Below are 19,947 nucleotides of genomic sequence, written 5' to 3' on the forward strand. Positions count from 1 at the left end.
AGCTTAACAACACTTGTAATTAGAAATGGGAAAGATGAAATGGGAAGATGATATGTGAGACGTTCGTGAGCCCTGACCATTAGAAGTAAGGAAAAAATATTTAGCCTGAAGCACAGTTTCTAGGACCCGAAATATGTGGAGAGAAAAGCAAGCAAAAAAGCCGGCTATACTGTAAGTTAACACAAGCTTCTGTTGATTTTATTTGACTGATTCCATCTCTATTTTAATAAATCAACAACAAGAGAAGATCCAGTCCTTAGAATGGAATTTGATTTGTGGAAGATAGGAATAGAATGTCCCTTTAGCAGAGCATTATTCATAAGATGAAAACACATAGTTGTTTCTGAGGCGAGCCTTGAGAGAGCCTAAAGAATGGAGTGGCATACAAACACATTCATTTCTGAAAGCTATTTCTTTCTACCTACATTTTACAGTCAGTTCAGGCATTAGGAATAGACAATACAATACGTATGGCTGAGAGCATCAAAAAATAAATGGCCAGTTCCCCAGGTATGCTGACCTCTGCTTGGCACACATGAGGATACGGTACGTGCCTCAAAGCTATGCCAGCTGGTACAGCCCTTAGGGGTCTTTTCTGCCAGTCCTGAGTCACCATAGCACATTTCACTGTGGCTGTATGATTGGCATGTCCCCATCGCTCATTAGTTATCAAGGTCCAGAACCAGGTTGCACTGAGCCATCAAATGGAATACCCAGCTCTTCTTCCCTTCCACCATGCCAGAATGGCATAAAGGGAGAATGAGCAGGGACTGAGGATCTGATCCAAAGATTTTAATCTTGTTGACAAATGAATTTTGGATGCATAGGTCATGTTGAGAAGGTATAACAGCTGATAATAGCATGCATGGATATATCACATGCATTGGTGGATGTTGAGATGAGCTCTATTCAAAACCTCCTTTATGAAAAGAATTTGATGCTTAGGGCCCTATTTTCCAACACGCATTAACAATACTTTTAGATCATGCATTTGGACAATTACTTAAGCATGTCTAGGCCCTGACCAAAAGCCCACTGAAGTCAATGAAGATTCTCACTGACTTCAGTGGGCTGTGGATCAGGGCCTTATTGATTTAGAGCTAGATTGTGAACATTTCAGTCCCAGTCATGAGAGTTCTTTTGAATTCAATGAGACTGCTTTTTACAGTAACTGCTCACCAGTGGGAGTAAGAGGTTCACCTTAACCCACAATCCAGCAAAGCACTTAAGCTCATGCTTAACTTTAAGTAGGTAAGTAGTCCCCCCTGTGGTCAAGTGAAGTCTAGACTGGGGCCTTTGTGAACAGTAAATTAAATTTGGTACCAAATAGTTTTATGCACCACGTGGAAGTTGGTGTGTCCAGATATGGAATTTGGAAGATCTATAAATGTCTCCACATTTGAAAATTGAGGGTAAGGCACTGAACACTGTGGACTGATCCAGCAAAGATCTTAAGCATGTGCTTAACTTTAAGCACTTGAATACAGCAATTGACAGGTGGTACTAGGTTGGGGCCATTGCCTCTCTTTAGTTACTGAACATTAGAAGCATTCAGCAAATGATTAAATGAGTGTCCAGAATCCAGACTGTACCCAGACCACAAGGTAAGAAAGAAAACAATATTCACACTCCAGTTAACGTTCATTGCATTTTATTTTTTATTTTAATTCTCATTCAGCAGTAGGCCATAGAAAGAACTCCACAAGCTCTGCATAAAAATCTTCTATCAGATTGTCAACGAGACTGCTCATGTGCTTAAAGTTAAGCATGAGCTTAAGAACTCTCCTGGATGAAGCCAAAGTGTTCAGGGCCTTGCATCACTGAGCCCTTCAGTTTTCAAATGTAAGACTCTGTTTAGGACATCCAAATCCCATAACGGAACACAGACTTCCCCGCTATATACATAAGACTATTTTGTACCTAAGATGCTATTCATGAAAGCCCCAATCTAGACTTGACCACAGTGGAACTACTCACATGTTTAAAGATGAGCATGTGCTTAAGTGTTTTGCTGGATTGTGACTTAAGGGCCAAACTCTGTGCCCCTTACTCCCATTGGGAAAATGTGTCAGAATATATGAAAAATGGGACTTCTTGGGCCTAGATCTGTTGTCTTTAGCCCTTACTTAGGCAAATCAGTGGCAGTTTTGCCTGAGCATAAACTAAATAAGAACTTAGTTTGGTATCCTGCATGTACATCTGATCAGCAATTCTATTGCATTTCTATTTTGAAAATATTTTTTAAAATATTTTTTAAGTTAATTTATTTGAAAAGAGCAGCATTACTTAGCTATTTTTAGCTCATGATGACGGCCCCTTGAAACTAGGCACTTTTCTACATAAGGAAACACAATCAAAACCGAAGATGAAGTGTAGTATCTGTTCTTATCAATTTAATTACTGAGGCAAAAATTACACCTTCTAGAAGACTCGGCCTCCTATTCTGAAGAAGACTCCTGCTTTGAAGATGGATTCTACTGCTTCAAAAGAAAACCTTCATGCTCCTTTGAAGGTTCCAGGATAGATGAAGAAGATGATAGCTCCCTTGCTGATTCTACAGAAATCTTCAGCTGCTGCTCGGACCACTGCTGCTTCACGGAACGCCTATGGGGAAACAGCCTCTAAGAAGATCCTCAGCACTTCCAGGACATCGCAGATGAGCAGCATCAATGGGACAAGCAGCCCTTCCTCTAAGAAAACCCATGGAGATGCTGCTGCAGGGAGATTTGCACCTCAAGGATGATCTTCTGGGACATCACAGCCAGTACAAACATCATCTCGACTGCTTTTCAGGAGAAGGATGCTACAAGGAAAACTTCTTCCATCTCCTCTATTTACCAAGATCCTGATGATGATGATGATTGTCCTACTGTACAAGAAGGTACCTCAGCAAGCAGGACCAGCCTCTCCTCACAGACCAGCCTCTCCTTAGTGGGACCTCAACACCTCACTAGAGGCTTGCTCCATTGGACCTCTCTGTACTACTCTCCCAGATCAAGTTGAACCATCTAGCAAGTCCACTGATACGACTGAAGCCCATCCAGCAGAGGGAGAAAGAAAAGGAGAACGTTTGCATCTACCTCCAGTATCCCCTCCCTGCGGACATCCTTCTCTGCCCCTTCTGCTATCTGGTCCGAGGATTCCAGTACCTTGACACTCTCAGCAGACACCTCAAAAAAAACCATAGAAAACAGATCGCCTTCCGATGTGCCCTCTGTGACTTGCCTTTGAGACACAGAAGAAATGTAAGTTGCATCAAGTACCTGCAAAGGATTTCTCACTCCTGAACAGTCAGACTCTACCAGTCTGTGTTGTCAACACCCCATCTCTGCTCTGAATGCAGAAACACCACATGTTCCAGCTCCGGCTGCACAAATACTCTGGCCACTGCATCTCAGCAACTCCCCCAGAGCCACAGCACGAAAAGGTGATCCAACGTTCTACTGAGGGAAGGACAGCCCCTGTCCCCGGGATCATCCAACAAGATACTGCCATTGAAAGAGTATGTGTTGCCTCAAATATCCCTAAGCTGGACCCTGCCAAGAGTAGGATTGACACTTCCTTGCAGCTTATACAAGGCAACGCCGTCTCCAGACAGCTAGTTCTTCCTCAAAGAACAGCCAGCATGATGCCATTATCAGAAGGGTCAGTGCCCCCCCCCCCACAGGTAACTTCACAGGATCCTGTCCTCGGAAATGCTAGTGTCACTGCACAGCTACCCAGCGAGACCCAGACAGTGGTGGAGCTATTGCTGCTGGTAGGACCACACAATGGGACCTCACCCCTAGGCAGCATGGCCTCCAAAACCACCCAACAGGATCTTGCCCCAAGAAGGTCTCATACTACATCAAAGACACCCCCCCTACACCCCACTCCAGACAGAACTCACACACAGAAGGACCAGCATCTCTCTGGAAACTCTCAAGCAAGACCGCATCCCTAAAATGGTCAGTACCGCTGCCTCAAAAACTGTCCTTCCTAAAAGGACAAGTGCTGCCCTAAAATCTGTAAGGGAAGACTCTTCCCTCGTTCCAGAGATCACTCCTCAAGATCCAGTCAAACAGAATAATCAGCACAGGGAGGAAAATAGGCAACAGGCTAATCTCACAGCAATTTTCCAGTCTGAGCCTGTGGAAATGAAGTAACCAGAGAAGCAGCAGCACACAGTGAGGTCCGCCACACCATGGCAAGCCGCTTGGATAGAGGAGATGGCACGGACAGCCTCCTTCGATGACTTTGACCTCTTTGTAGATGGACTCACTAAAGACCTGTCTGCAGAAATCGTATCTGGGAGGATGGGAACTCAGGAGAACACACCGACTGTTCACATCACCACCACCACCACCACCACCACAGGAGAGAAGCCAGGAGAAGGAACATAAGTCACTGGTACGACCCAGCAGCAGCTTCTAGGATCCAGAAGCTCTACTGGTCAAACGGCCCTATGGCTATGAGAGAGATCCTCCAACGGGTCCTCGTTTTACTGCGCAATCCCATCTGAGAGACTATTCTCGTAGTTCAGGGGTGTGTTTGACCATCTAGATCAGAACAACACGCCTAATTCTCAATTACAATTACTGAGGGACAGTCTCCACTCATTGATATATTTTGCTTTCCACAACCAACTCTCTGTACAACTCTTCATGAGTAATGTACCTGAGTATTTGGATTCTAATATCTAAATTGTATTGTTAAATTTATTCTCCTACATTTGGGCTATTGCTGTTTATGTACTCTATGTAGCATATGACTTTTAAAAACAAACTCTGTATTTGTGGATAATCTGAGCACTATACCCAGGTGTACAGATACTCTTTTCTCAACCTATGTAGTACATAATTTTTTTAACATTAGCTTTAATAAATGTTTTAAATCTCTCCTAGGTCTAATTTCTAATATATCCTCTATCGAAACGATTCTGCTACAATGAGAGGTTCACTAAATCATAAAATAGATCTTTTCCAACTGTAGGTACCATTATGCTACTGTACTTATATTTGGAAACTTCAAATATATGTAACAAAAAATCAGCACAGTACTCCATTCTGTTTGCTGCAAAGAAATTCATCTTTGAACTAAAATGTATTTTATTTTTTTGAAAGAGGGAATTTGCAGCCACCCATAACCAAGATGTATTATTTATGCAATTCCACAAATGAATATGTAACCCTTCTGCCCCTCTGAGTTGGCAGCAACAAGGACCGGGTTCAGTATCCAGGGGTTCCATGTCAATAACACAATGCCAAACCAGCTCGAGCCCCCACCCAGTGACCTGGGAAAATCTTACACACACCCCTAGGCACCTCGAAGAGGCAATACTTCCCCTCTCGCAAGCACAGAGCCTCGGTGTAGCAGAAAAGGTTTAATTACATGAGATGAACAACAAGCATTAAATTGGGAAAACACCTCAACTAGAGTTCCTAGACCAAACCGTGAGCAAAGACCCACCCCAGAAAATTGGACCGTGTTCTTTTCCCTGGGCTCTTGAGTCCAGCAACCCCCCAAATCACCCACAGTCCCAAAAGTCCCACAATCCAAAAGTCTCTGTCCTGGGTCAGTGCAACCCTAAAGTTCGAGAGTCTATCTGCAGACTCCCCCCAGCCTGGGTAGAAAGGGGCACCTTACGTGGTCCGGGGCCAACTGCCCTGCCTCTCCACGGGGTTCTGCTTCTGCCTTCTCCACGAACTGCTCCGCTTTACCAGCCACTCCACTCTGCTCCTCCAGCCATCCTCACAAACTGCTCCGCTCCGCCAGCCGCTTCGCTCCGTGAGCTGCTCCAGCTGTCCCCACAAACTGCTCGGCTCCACTTGCTCCGTGGGCCGCTCCACCCGTCCCACAGCTACTCCGCTCTGCCAGCTGCTCTGCTCCACCAGCTGTCCCGTGATCCACTCCAGCCGTCCCCACAAACTGCTCCACTCCACTCTGCCAGCTGCTCTGTTCTGCTGTATAGCTTCAGGCTCCCCCTCTAGTTAACACAGTACTCAGTGCTCTCAGCTCAGTAATTCCAGCTCTTTAGTGATTTCAACTCTTGGTGATCTCAGCTTGTAGTAGGGGAGCCCCATTGCTAGTGCACCGTTAGCCCAAAGTGAGTTCAGCTCAGTAACCTGTATCTAGATTCTTAAGGGAATAAAAAATCAACTCTGACATTCCACAGTGGAGAGAGGAGTAGGTGGAACTGGTGCTTCTGGCTCCACAAGGAGCCTACACCACCAGGCACAGATACCTGTCCCCAGCCTCTCTCAATTCACTGGGTTTTGGAACCCATGTCCCTTGTCTAGCAAGTATCACCCAACTGAGGTTGAGTCATTTCTGTCACAAAGCAATCCCACAGTTCGGCAGTCTGGGATGGAGTAGATGTGCCTATGCAAATACACTCTCTGAAATTCTTTCAACCAGATGTCAGGGTAGAGCTCATCCTGACTCTGCTTACAAATATAGCACTTTACAAAGCAAATAGGAAACACATAAGAAGTATAAGACTCAGTGAGTTTATACTATGTAGGCCAGATTATTTAGGTTGCAGAACACAGTCCTGAGTGTTATCGAGCGTCTTCAACTCCCATTAACAATTGGAAATGGAAGTACTTAATGATTTTCAGCCACATATGGGGCAACAGTTCTGCCCAAGAGGGTGTGGAGATAGCACTGGTAAGTAGATCAGCTTATGAATGATTCCACATAACAAGTAGGTTTGAAGGAGGTGAACACTATATCCAGGGGCAGTGGATGCAAAGGAAACAACTAACAAGACATGGGAGCTCTTTGCTAACAGCCAGAGCAATGAGAATTGGAAGCACAAAACTGAGGGCTGGTCAACACTAGAAAATTGGGTTGGCATAATTACATTCCTTGGGAGTGTGAAAAATCCACACCCCTGAGTGGCATAGTTAAGTACTCATGTAGGCAGCACCAGGTCAACAGAAGAAATAGTCCATCGCCCTAGCTAGCACCTTTCCTGGACAGGGCCGGCACCAGGGGTTTTGCCGCTCCAAGCAGCCAAAAAGAAAAACCCACGATCGCAATCTGCAGCAATTCAACGGGAGGTCCTTCACTCCAACCGGGAGTGAGGGACCCTCCACCAAATAGCTAGATATGCCGCTCCTCTCCGAAGTGGCCGCCCCAAGCATCTACTTGCTAAGCTGGTGCCTGGAGCCAGCCCTTCTCCTGGAGATAGATTTCCTACGCTGATGGGAGAACTCTTCCTGGCAGTGTAGGTAGTGTCTGCACTGAAGTGCAGTAGTGACGCAGCTGCATCAGTGCTGTTGTAGCATTTTAAGTGTAGACAAAGCCCTAAGAGTGGAGAAAAAGGATAAAGGAGGCAGTAACAACAGAGGAATCAGAGGAGTTTAAGGAGCCAAAAGGTGAAAAATAGGAAATGAAACTAGCAGTGTTGGGTTAAGAGGAGCTTTAACCTGATGCAGAAGAAGTCAAGAAGCCAAATTAGAATAGATTGCTATAGCAATAGCAAATGTCTCAAAAGCTTCTTTTACAAGTGACATGCAGTCATAAATAATGATAATTAATGCTCAAGTGCTCCCTTGTCGAGAATTTTCTTCACTAAAACTTTATGGTTTCTTTAAAATTTTGAATAAGTCACCTGCTTATAATTTTCATTTACAAGAATGAAGTGAAACAGCTTGGTCAAACCCCCAGTGTATCAGACAAAATCCAGTTCTTGGACTTTGCATTCCTTTGCTGTAATCAAAAATATCATAGTTATAAACAGCATTGAGACAGAAGGGTGGGTGGAGAGGCTCTGCAAATTTGTGAAGTTCAATTTCTCTTCAATTTGCTTCTTATGCTTGGCTGACTAGAGATCTTAAGAATTCTGAACATTCTGTCATGAAGGCAACTGCTTGTATCTAAACATATAATTCACTGACAGTGGAGAAGTTGTCACTGACAAATGAAGAGGTTGACAAAGAGGACTTTAAAAAGTGTGAAAGTAAATCAATCACTGACGTTTCATCAGTGATTATGCAGAAATTTTTTATCTAATGTTCGAAAAGGCATGTGGTGACATCCTTGCAGGAATGATGAAGGGTCAGAGAAGGCAGAAGTACATAAAGGATGAAATCTTGTACTCACTGATTTCAGTGAGGCCAAGATTTTTCCCTTAGTATCACAAGGGGTCTATCTTTTCTGGTTTTGTTTAGATCACACTAGTTCCAGAGAAGGATTGTCTCTCTCAAAAACTTACTCTGATTTCAGAAAATGATTCTCCATATTTAAAAACAATAGTATAACTACAGTTTTAAGGAACTATGTAGAGAGGTTGGAATTTCATCCTTATTCCTCCTCACAAGCTATAATATGCATTAATAAACTATTTTCAAAGAAAATGTGGAAGATTAATATGTACAAATTTTATATGTATAAAATATATAATATGTATAAATTTTCAACCAATATAATATGTATAAATTTGTATATGTATAAATATATGTAATATAATTTGTATATGTATAAATATAATTTGTATATGTATAATTTGTATATGTATGTGTATATATATGTATTATATATATTATATATACATATACAAATACATATATGTATATGTATTTGTATATGTATATGTATGTATATGTATATGTATAAATATAATATGTATAAATTTTCAACCAATAATATAATATCACAGAAGGACTGAATCTACTTCCTCTCACAATAGTTGAACACCAGGGTAAATTCACTGACAACATGTTAATAACTTACTACAGCCTTCTCTTCCCCCCTCCTTCCTTAATGGGTGTCAGGTTCTGGAGGCTGTCATGCATCGATAGCCTTCTGTAGGGTTGTTTTTGTTTTCCCCCATGAATAGTATGTGAAATTGTTTTTAGGTGTGGATTGTGAGGATTTATAGTAGATACAATGGGCATGGGTAGTGCCATATAAAATTCTGAATCTCAGAGAGATTGCTTGTTAGAGCTGGTTAGAAAATGTCCAACAGAACTTTTCTTCAGTTAAAGCTCTGCTAAATAGCACTGAGGCCACTGGGGCTGTTCAGCATATGCCAACTCAGGACTTTTCTTCACCAGCTCTGTAGTTTCTGCCCAGCTAGTGGCACAGCTTGTTGCTTTTCAATTGTGTTCTGTTAGTTGCATTTGGGCCTCAGATATGTCCAAAAAAATCATTTACACCTGCAGCCTCAGTACACCCTTTGAAAGCAGTGCCTCTGCAGGTGCAAAGAACTCTGGTCCTGTCTGAGAACTAAAGGCTAGAGCTGGTTGACAATTTTTTATAGGAAAATTCTGATTTGTCAAAACCAGAACTTTTAATGGAAACTTTTATTTTTTTTGTCAGGAAGGTTTCTCAGGTCCAGGATGACATTTCTGCAAACAGCGAGCGTGGGCACCCTCACCTGGGGTATGGGAGACCCAGGTTTAAGTCTCTGATCTGCCTGTTTCAGAGCATGGCCTTGAACCTGCATTTCCCATACCCAAATGAGTGCCCAAAATGTCAGGCAGTAGAGTCTTTCTCTTCGTCCACCCCCCAAAGAATAGTTATTTATACAAAGTGGATCAGCTCCAATAGGAGAGGTTGGGCAGCTTCCCATCCCAGATAGCTAAGCAGAAACATTGAAAGCCTTTGGAATGAAGGAATGGCAAAGCTAGAGATCCTGTTGGATTACTGCCCTGGATAGGCGTATGGGAGGAAGAAAGCTGGACATGTTAGGGGAAGGGTATCTAATGCCTGTGCTCTTGGGGTCTGCCTTGGTATGGAGAATTTCTCAGACACTCTATGCTGTGTGCAATCCAGCAAGCTCACAGATAGTTCTGATGAGCTGCTTTTTGAGATACTGCGGGGCTTGAACAAAAACATTTTAACTCCTAGCTCACTAAGATTCCAGATGCCTTCCAAATGAAAGCACACACAGAACAATATACATCCATGTCCGTATGCCTCCAGTCTCCAAAGAGTTGTTTCTCAGGTCCTTACACTTTGATTTACCTAAGTTATTATAAACTATTGTTCAAACGCAGGATCACCTTTGCATACTGACTTTTGCTACTTTCTCCAGCATTTTTCAGTGTCTACTAAGAGTGTGATCCTGGCTTTAATCCACATCATCTATTGCTGTGGCATTTTTTTCCTTAACTTTTCCTTTATCCACTGAATTTTCAAAGAGAAAAAGAGAAGTGTAGCACAGCACAGGTAAAAGTCTAGTTGAAAGGCTTTTCTGAAACATATCACCCACATCAACAGTCTTTCACACAGGGTCACATTCAGAATAAAACCCAGTATGTATAGCCAAAGTTCTCTCTCAGAACTTCTAATAATTACCTGTGGAGAAAGGAGCAGGTAGCTTAGTTATTATATATAACAATTCTATCTTCTCAGAAGTTTTCTTTCACTACGTTAAGTGCTATGGCATTAAGTGCGTGACTCCCATTGACTAGTCACACATCTGAAAACTCCATGTAGCACTTTGTAAATTGTACTTAGCATGGAAACATCTATACCTTTTCTCTGAAACTAGCTCTTTGTCTCACAAAGGTTTGCTAGTAAATTTCCAAGGAGTTACATTCAGGATTGTAAAGGCCACAAAAAACCTGATTCCACTCAGCTTGCTACCTGGTGGAGTCATTTACACCTGTGCAAAGTAGGTGACAAACATTAGCAAATCAGAGTGGTTGTTTTTACACCTTCTTTGCCTAGGTGTGAATGATAACACAAAGTTCAAGCCTGTTAGGAGTCAGACCCTAAAATTCTTCCAGACTATCAGTTTATTTGTAAGTAAGACTAATAATGATTAAGGTTTTAGCTAAATGGTAATGCTTTTGTGACATAGTTGTTTTTTTTAATATAATACAGTAATACTTATGTCCAATGAAGCTTAATGGTTTTAAACTAACAGGCTTTTGAAAGTAATATTTGTATGCCCTGATTGAAGGCTATAGTATTTTAATGATTACCATACCAAAATGTAATTTCATGGTGTCTTCCAAGCTTTGAGAGTAATTTTATTTCTTTATTTCACCTTAGGCTTACCTTATGGATGGGAAGAAGCTTACACAGCAGATGGAATCAAGTACTTTATCAAGTGAGTGCCGGCATCAAAGCTATGTAAGCAGTTTCTATCACATCTGGAGAATGATAGGGAGAGATTCAGATAATCGGGGTAAAAAGATCTAAACTTTCTAGGAGGAACATTAAAATGAATAACATGACAAGAAACATCATCTCTCTTATAAACAGCTTGTTAGTGACATCATTTATAGACTCTTTTAGGGACAGACTTATACAATGAGACTGGGCTTTTCAAAGAATTCCAAGGGAAATCCTATTGAAATTCACTGATAGTCAGGTGACTAACTTCCAACCTCATCTTGTTTTGGTTACTTCAAAAGTCTTTGATCCTTTCAATGTTGCGAATAGGGATGGGAAAATCCCAACCCCTAAAAAGTTCATGGGCCCGAACATTCAAATGCTAAAATGAAAAAGTCAGTGTTAAAACTGGTTGGGAGCCTCAGTGCTGGGGAAACATCAGACAGTACTCAGTGATTTGGGAGCTGTAGCTCTGGCTCCAACCCTAGGAGCTGTTCCCGTAGTAATACACAAACCTTAGGGCTCTCTAGATGCACTGACACCTTTGTTGAATCTGGGAGATGACACCTGTGCCCCATATATTACTTAAGCAAAACCTCAGAATCCTTTGCACTGTCTGCAGTTTTTCCTGGGCAGCCAGATAGACAACTCAGGGACACAGCTTGGTGTCTGTGCATCATTTTATTCTATTCTGAGCAGATAGTATCTGAGCACTTCCCAGTAATACATTTTTTCATCTCTTTTTATGGTTTCCTTTTTAGTGTTTCTATTCTTTTTTTCCCTCTCCCCTCCCTTTTTGCTCTTTTTGTCTTCCTTTATCATCTTGTCCTCTGTCATCTATGCATATTGTCACCCATCACAGTTTCTGTAGGGCCAGAAAGCTTTGCACATGCAGAAAGCAGAGGAAAATGAATAGGTAATCAGTTTCCTTCTGCAGTCTCTTTTGTGTGTAAAGGCTTCAATCCGCTGAGTAGACCAGTCAGTTACCTTCTGTATCGTGTACTTCGTCAAGAACTGGCTGTGAAGGAGTACTGGCTAGCTTGGTACAAAACTAATCAGTTTTTCTTTGTATCCAGACAAGTGTTAAAAGCCTAGATGCTGACAGACACTGACTAAACCTAATCAACTTCCATCTGCAATCTTTTCACCCAGAAAACTGCACAAGGAAAAGGACTAACGTGGTAGTTTCTATTTGTAACTAGTCCCAGCAGAATGTCTTTTACCATATGATTACCCTCTGTAGCTGCCCAATCAGACTATATCTAAAACCATTCCTTTTGTGTCAGAAAGTCATGTTCTTGTTTTGTAGAAAATGGACTTTGTAGCCAGCTTTGTATCTGGAATTAAGTTGTTCTGTTATTGTAATGGATTGAAGGAGCAGAGTGGTAGGCATTTCATCATAATTATAAAGTAAACAAGAGACTCCCAAGTTTCCTGCCATTGATTTAAAAGAGAAGTTATTACTTGCTAAGCTTTCCACTTAAGATGTTAATCATAGGGTCACTAACTTAAAATCACAGAGTTCTGACAAGTCAAATTTTCACTGCCTTTAGGTTAGCCTACCCTTACTCAGTGAATATTGCCATTGAAATTGGGCCTGTTACCAAGATCTTTTGTCATATTCTTTGTGCATTTCAGTGCTTGTCAATGCAAATATTTTAGCTATATTAAAAACTTCTGCTGTCAGTATGCATCTCGAGTATTTTAAGCCAAAGAAAAATAAATAATCTGATTCAATTTCTGTTATTTTAAGAAAAATACATATATGGCTATCTCCTCACTGTCATGATCTGCTTGGTGTATAGTATAACTACCATTGTCTCAACAGGCAGGGTGCTTGTCATCTCCATTGTATTAGTGTTACCAAAGATGAGAGGAGATTGGAAAAAAAAAAACTGTGCTGCTGGTGATTACTGGTTAATTAAATCTATTCATTATGTTAGTCAATAATGCATCATCATTTCAGCGTGTGCAGTATAGCGTAGATGTTATAATAGCAAACAAACTTATGTCACCAAAAATAAGATTAAGGAAAAATCTGTGTAGCCAAACGTCACCTGCAGTTGAATGAATTTTCTGACAACCCTCCTAAGACTAGAGGAGAGGTGACATTGAGATGATACAGTAAAACGTGGTATAAATTACTATGACAAGCTCTACAAAGCTTTAAAAGTAATCACCCTGAGGAGGGAGACTAGAAAATACAAAGCACTAAGATCAGGCCCTTTTTGTCATGTGCTCTTGGGTTTTTCTTAATTACAGGATTTCCTTCATAATTTTTTTCTGAAAGATTAAAAGAAAAAAGTCAGTAGTGCAAGTTCATTATTTTCAACAAGTGAAGGAAAGGTGAAAATATCTTTAAATTTAAGGCGAAAGCGTCCAGTATGATACATGTACAGATGCATGGCACAGGTAAAGAATCGCAAAATACCTTATAGATCTAGGATACCAACATGATTATAAACCATTTGAACCTGAGCCAAAGCCCATCAATGTTAATGGAAAGATTTCCACTGATGTTAAAGTGGGCTTTGGATCAGGACCCCTCTGTCTTGTTGTTTGTATCCTAATATATAAAGGTCTGCTTTTTGCTGTGAAAGATCATGGCTGATTATTTAAGACCTACCTGCCTGTCAGCAGGGGTTTGTGAGTTTGATTTATGTTTGCAAAGTGTTTTGAGATCCTTCGGTGGAAGACACTAGCAAGCAAAGTTAGCATTATTATGAAACAGTTGAGCTAATGTTATGTTGAGTCTGAATGAGAACTGAGCATCCAAACTGAGCACCCTGCATTCTGTAAGACTTCGGATCCAGTTTTAGATGCAAACTTTGCATCCCCAGGCCAGTCTCTAGTAACTGTTTATTTAGTTAATATCAGGTATCCCTTACACCTTTATTTTCATTATTCTCCAAAATGCTGTAAAGTCAAACAGCAGGGAACAGTCACGTGTCAGATATGTCCTGTGGAGAGCAATGTGTAATATGCTGCTTGTGTCTAATGAATATTTTATTGTTGACCTACCTGAGTTAAGGTCTGATCCTGCTTCTGTTGAAGTTAATAGCCAGAGTTTCATTGATTTTAATGGGAGCAACATTGACCCCCAAAAGTAAATACTCAGTTTTATCTGTTCACTACCTGCACAAAGTGAGATACTGATGCATGTAATTTGGGATTAAGGCAAGGAAACCTTAGGATGAGTGAAGGTTCCTAGGTATCAGAATAAGATACAGTGCCTCCAGATCCCCTTGCCTAAACGAGTCTCTGTATAATCAGTTAAGATGGTTCTCAGGCTCCTGTGTGTTGCTGGAATGGCACAAAGCAGCCTTATCACGGAACAGGATCCAGTTCACCATCTTTTATACTAGAGTGGTCTTGAAAATGTAATTGTTACTTCTGACAGAATTCAAATGGGCAGTGAAATGAACATAAAGTTGCTTGATATCCTGAGAGTAGCTAGACATATATTTTTCATGTAAATCGTTCCTAATCATTCATATTTCAGTTCTGTACCTGTTCTTTTATAGGACAAGCAAATTGCTCTTAATCCTGACCCAAATGAGAAGATACTGTATATCTGCAAAGTGCTAAGTATTCTGGTCCTGATCCAGCTGAGCACTTAGGCATGTGGTTAACGTTAAGCCCAAGAGTAGGTCCCCATTGTATAATGGAACTATTCATGTGCCTGAAGTTAAGTGTGTACTTAAGTGCTCTGCTGGGTCAGGGCCAGAGTGCTTAGTACCTGACAGGATCAAGCCCAGTATTCTTACTATATTCATCATACTGGGATAGAATCCATATATTTACTGTGCAAAGCATAGTGGCCCCACCTGTGCAACCGTTATTCGTGGTAGTTACCACTTACTCATTCTCCACCCCCACTGACAACTAGTATGAGTAAATGTTCCCCAATCTGAGTGAGAGTTGCACAATTCAGATCGATGCTTTTGAACCGGTACAGTGGACACAATGGACTCAAATCCCAAACACACTCGAAGCCAGCTTTAGTTGGACTTAGCCTTGCAATTTCCTATCCATCGCATTTTGTTCATATTTGTCAACTTTTCACTGAAGCTGGATGGAAATTTATTGTTCTACCTAAGCCTGTCACGGCTGCTGTTCACGTATGAACCACGTTATCTAGAAAAGGGCATATGCGGGCAAGTTGTGTTGTATTTCCCTTGCCTTCCTGATCTAATCAGCTGAGATGCCTCCTTGTGATTGGAAAGGTCAGTAGAAACCTTTCCACTTGATTTCTCAGTGAGTGAGAGCAAGATTGTTTTAGCTGAATTCTCTGATTCTACTGGAAAAAACTAGGAAAAACAAACAGTTTACTCTGTGTGTGTGTGTGTGTGTGTGTGTGTGTGTGTGTGTGTCAGACTTTGACAGGAAGTGATTTAAGTTAGCATATTATTCTTCTATCAGGTGGGTGAAACACAGCTGTGTTAATATTAGGGGCTTATTCACAGAGCAACATTATCTTGCCTCTTACCAGTTAGAAGAACAGTCAGCTAAAATTTTGGTTGATGCCCGTTCAGTACATTGTTAAGCTAATAATCGGTGAATCTTAATCATGTGCTGCTTCTGCTAGCAGCCTAATCTGGCAAATTGTTCAATTCCTATGAGTGATTAGGCACGTTATTTTGCTTGTGGAGAGGACTTCCACAAAGGGACATAAGAGATGAAGAGGGTGGTAAGTGAGGCCTTTGCAGTGGGGTGAAAATGATTTTCCCCTGGACCATTGTGGAAGTTATATGTAAAGTCATGTATTTAAGTTTCTTTGCCAGCCAGCAAAAGCAGGAACTTTTTTTTTAACTTACTACTACATTGTCTTTAATTCATCGCTGGTGCCTACAGCTAGATATATTAGAGCTGACACAGTATTCTCATAGTGATTCAGAACATACCATATATGCTGCAGCACTCAAGTTCTGCTTGAGCCATTGTGTTTAAAATGCTGATTATTTTCAGATGTAGGTTACTGCAGGAGATGTATACCAAGGAATGTCGTGAAGAAATAACTTAGGAAATTAAAACAAGTAGTGCTTTCCAATACAATTTTACATATGCTGCAGTTTCTGCAAATAAAACCGATAAAGTAAAAGACTCATTTTGTGGAGATGTACTCAAATTGAATTTTACATGAAACATTGAAAATAAGGTATTGCCACTTTTGGCTTATAAAAGAATTGGCTGGTTTGCTCAGTCGATCAGGCTGAAGGAAGGTTCTGCTCTGTGTAAATCTGAGGTCCTTGCTCCACTTGCTACAGTCTTGTTACCCTGCATTTATACCAGTGTGACTGAAAGCCAAACTGGGGCCTAAAGAAATGACAACAGCTGTAGCAGTTGGCAAAATCCATGGTTGCTTAAATATCTATAATAGCAACAGAATGACTGGTCTCACACAGTAGAAGAAATGTCACATTTCACTGTTCATCTAATTTCTTTTCATTTGGGTTCTGTGACCAGTAGAAAGTCACAAATGCAGCTTCTCGTTTATCTTGCTGCCTCAGTGGAATGCTGGACCTGCTGAATATGCTTGAGAGGATTCTATTGAGAGCTGCACTTTGAAGTTAAACTTTTGCTGACGTGGTAATAAGGTGCAGATCAGTAGAGAATGAACCTTCTGTGGCGGGAGTTCAGCAGAGAAAAAGCCTCAGATGTTCAGCTGCTTTCCACATCATCCTCACCGGTTGAGTGTGCAAATTTGGACTGGAAATCTCACAAGAACAGACTTTCTCATGAAGTTTTCCACACTTCCAATCCTTATCTAGAAATCAACAATGGCAGCTGTTTCTTAGTACAGTCCTTACCCAGGATGCTAGGGCCTCTGGATCTCTGTCATCACAACCCTCTGTGGGATATCCCAGACTCCATTGTCCACATCGGCCTTTGCTAGATTAGCATAGAGACACCCTCCTTGATATGTGAAGTGAAAGAGTGCAAAGTTCCCGGGCGTGACCACTGTCTGAAATCTCTCACTCTCAAGAGCTGTCCCCACTCCTGGGATTAACGTGGTGCAACGGTTCTTACTCCAGATGTAATTGGATATTGTTTCTTGTGGACAAAGTCAGACTTTGCTTACACCATTGGCTCCAAGGAGCTTGCACGGAGCACAAGCCTGCCCAAAACTGGCTCTTTGCAGGACAGCCTTATAAGAGAATGGTGAATCCCTTTGTGTAATGTCAATTTGAAAGTTAACTATTTACAGCAAGAAGCAAGTGCCACAGAAGTCCCCTACCTCTAACAAAGTGTGATACAAATTTCCAGAACACCTTACATAAGGTGAAAAGGTATCCTTTTCTGGAAGGAACATACCCGGAGGTGCTTCTAATCAGCTGATCCTGTTCAGTAGGATTTAATTTAATTGTTGTATGTTCAAATGGGGATTATGCTTGGTACTTAGAGCACTAGCACTAATTCTGTAGCCCTCTTGTACTGTTTGGCTGTGAATTTCAATCCTTTCTTTCTCTTTGGTCTTTAGAACAGCTTAAGTCCTGAGGTACTCGGAACTATTTTACCACTCCAGTGGGTACAACCAGGCATTGAAATGTGGCTTGGTTGTCATGACAGTTGTAATTCCCCAAATGTTGCCACATGTAAACTCACCTTAAATTTGAATTCCGTCATCTTCTTAACATGTTGTTAAGCTGTGGAGTGAACAGAAACTGCAATGACTATGTTTGAATTAATTAAGATTTTACAGTTTGCTAAAGATAATTATTTTTAATTAATAAGCTGCTTCACATGCAAGGTACTTTATTGGGCTGTCAGGTAGTTGGGACTCTTAATTCTATCTCTTGTGGATCTCATGCAATAAACGCATTCCAGGACAGAAGCTGAATATCACATAAGATTGAGATAGCTTGCTGTGAAATTTCTATAAATATATTTGAAGGGGAGTGAAACAGTATGAAGTGCATGAGAAATCAGAGTTTAAAAGAAGTAAACCAGCTGGTTTCTGTTATATACTACGGTGAAACCCACTTGTATGAATAACTGACATGAATAAAACATTTACATGGATGCATTTTTGTATACATGTCATTGAGAGTTAGAGCTGGAACATGAACAAAATGTTTGAGAATTTTTTTAATCTCCCCCATTAGGGCACTTTAGTGCCTCGTTTATTCATTTTTGATCAGCCACGTTGTTAAGCATCCAATGGTCAAGCACTAGCAAGCATGGAGAAATTACCTTTCAAACTGCAGTAGTACCTCATGATTGGAGCTGAAGCTGTTATGGGCAGTAAGGCCATGTCTGCGGGGTATGTGGTTGCCGGGAAAAGTTCAAAAGTGATGTAAATGGTGCTGTGGGTTACACACTAGTACGCTGGTGGAAAAAGTGAGCATAATTTGCACAGACTTGACTTTCAGGGGTCTAAAATGAATATAAATCCTACCAATGGAGTGGCGAGTGGGGATCAGATAGGGTCCCTGACATACATGGGTGTGCCTCCAACTGATGTCAGTGAGGACTGAACTTGGTCCCAAGAGGGTCTGAAGTAATATGATGCAACTTAAAGTAATGTGAAGGGAAAGTTGAATTTTATCTCTTACCTTCCTGCTACAATCAACAAGTTATGTAAGCGGCACTCATTTTTCATAACCACTGGTAGAGATGGCACTGCTTTGCCACTTACACTCATTTTCTGACCAATTTAACCTGGTATGTAAGCAGTGGTATAACCTACATCCGTGAATTTGGTTCAGTGGTTTCTGAAAAGTTTTACCAACTTACTCTAGGTGACGCTTAGTTGATGCTTTGGCCCATGTGTCTTAGCAGCCAAGAGCACTTCAGGAGCATTTAGGAGTTTCCTACATAACAGAATACAGAATTGGGTATTGAAAACCCTTTTCCCTTCTGTACGATTAGATTCATATTTCTCTTCTAAGTGCTGCGGAAGGAGAAGGGAATGGCCTTTACTTCCCAACTTATAAAGGTTCAGAGATCTCTAAGGCACGTAGACACTGACATTTTTAAAAGCAATCCCATAAGAAGTTTCCAGTCTGGCTGGCACATACGTAAAGTGGTTCTAAATACCTTCTCTTTATTTTCTGAATTCATGGCATATCTTCAGATCTTCTGGTACTTAGGAGAAGATGTTTTGGGCTTTTAAAAATTGTGCCTGTCATCTGCCGTTTACGGTCTATGGTGAATTGATCACCTGCAGAGAGGAAGTGGCATCCAACTGCATCGCTGCACTACAGTCTAAAAGCAGTGCAGCAGTTAATGCTATTTGGCAAGAAGCAGGAGTATGGAAGCTTCTCTCACCGGCCTTTCTGCAGTTCAGACCCCAGGTGACTTAATCTTGTTCCCCAGCAGTTCAGCCTATCTGATACATTCACTCTATTGCCATTTTTGAGGGGAATAAAATATCCTGTGCAGGACGTGATTCAGCATCAATCCAGTTATGAGCATGAGAAATCCAATTACTCAGATTCCAAAAGGATTTATAATTCCCCCATATGAATTTCCTCTCTGAAACCCAGGACCTTGGGCGCAGTTCATGTGATCTCATGGGAGCCATCCCATGCATTCAGAAATGTGTATATAGTGATCAGTTGGGAGACATTCATATGGAAATACCATTTCATCTTGATAAGAGCAAGTTCACTTTGAACCACTCTTGATAGTTAGACACATGGAACAAATTCTGCCCAGATTTTCTTCAGATGCAATCCCCATTGACTTAATTGGGGGTTGTAACTAATGTAAATGGGGGCATAATTTGATGCAGTCATATGATCTGGCAGTAAAAGACTTCAGGGGAGAGTCATAACATTCTGTCAGTACAGCCTGTGCGACAATACATGCTTTCATTGGCAGGCTGTATTTTGATGCCATGTAATATCCCATTAGTTGCTGTTGCTTGGGAAGAATCATAGTGGAAGAACA

General features: G+C 41.2%; 1 protein-coding gene across 8 annotated transcripts in view; it reads left to right on the forward strand.

Moving 5' to 3' along the window:
* The window catches only part of STXBP4 (syntaxin binding protein 4), a 144,155-nt gene that overhangs the window by 106,247 nt on the left and 17,961 nt on the right, over positions 1 to 19,947 (forward strand). For 7 of the 8 annotated variants that reach the window (XM_075071836.1, XM_032805690.2, XM_075071838.1 and 4 more), the window contains one exon: positions 10,990 to 11,047. In XM_075071836.1, the coding sequence (XP_074927937.1) occupies positions 10,990 to 11,047 (58 nt within the window). Of the gene's footprint in view, positions 1 to 10,989; positions 11,048 to 12,128; positions 12,739 to 19,947 lie in introns of those variants that run through there. The other variant, XM_075071837.1, reaches the window with a different exon arrangement.

This window comes from Chelonoidis abingdonii, chromosome 13 (genome assembly GCF_003597395.2).
Source record: "Chelonoidis abingdonii isolate Lonesome George chromosome 13, CheloAbing_2.0, whole genome shotgun sequence".
NCBI lineage: Eukaryota > Metazoa > Chordata > Testudines > Testudinidae > Chelonoidis > Chelonoidis abingdonii.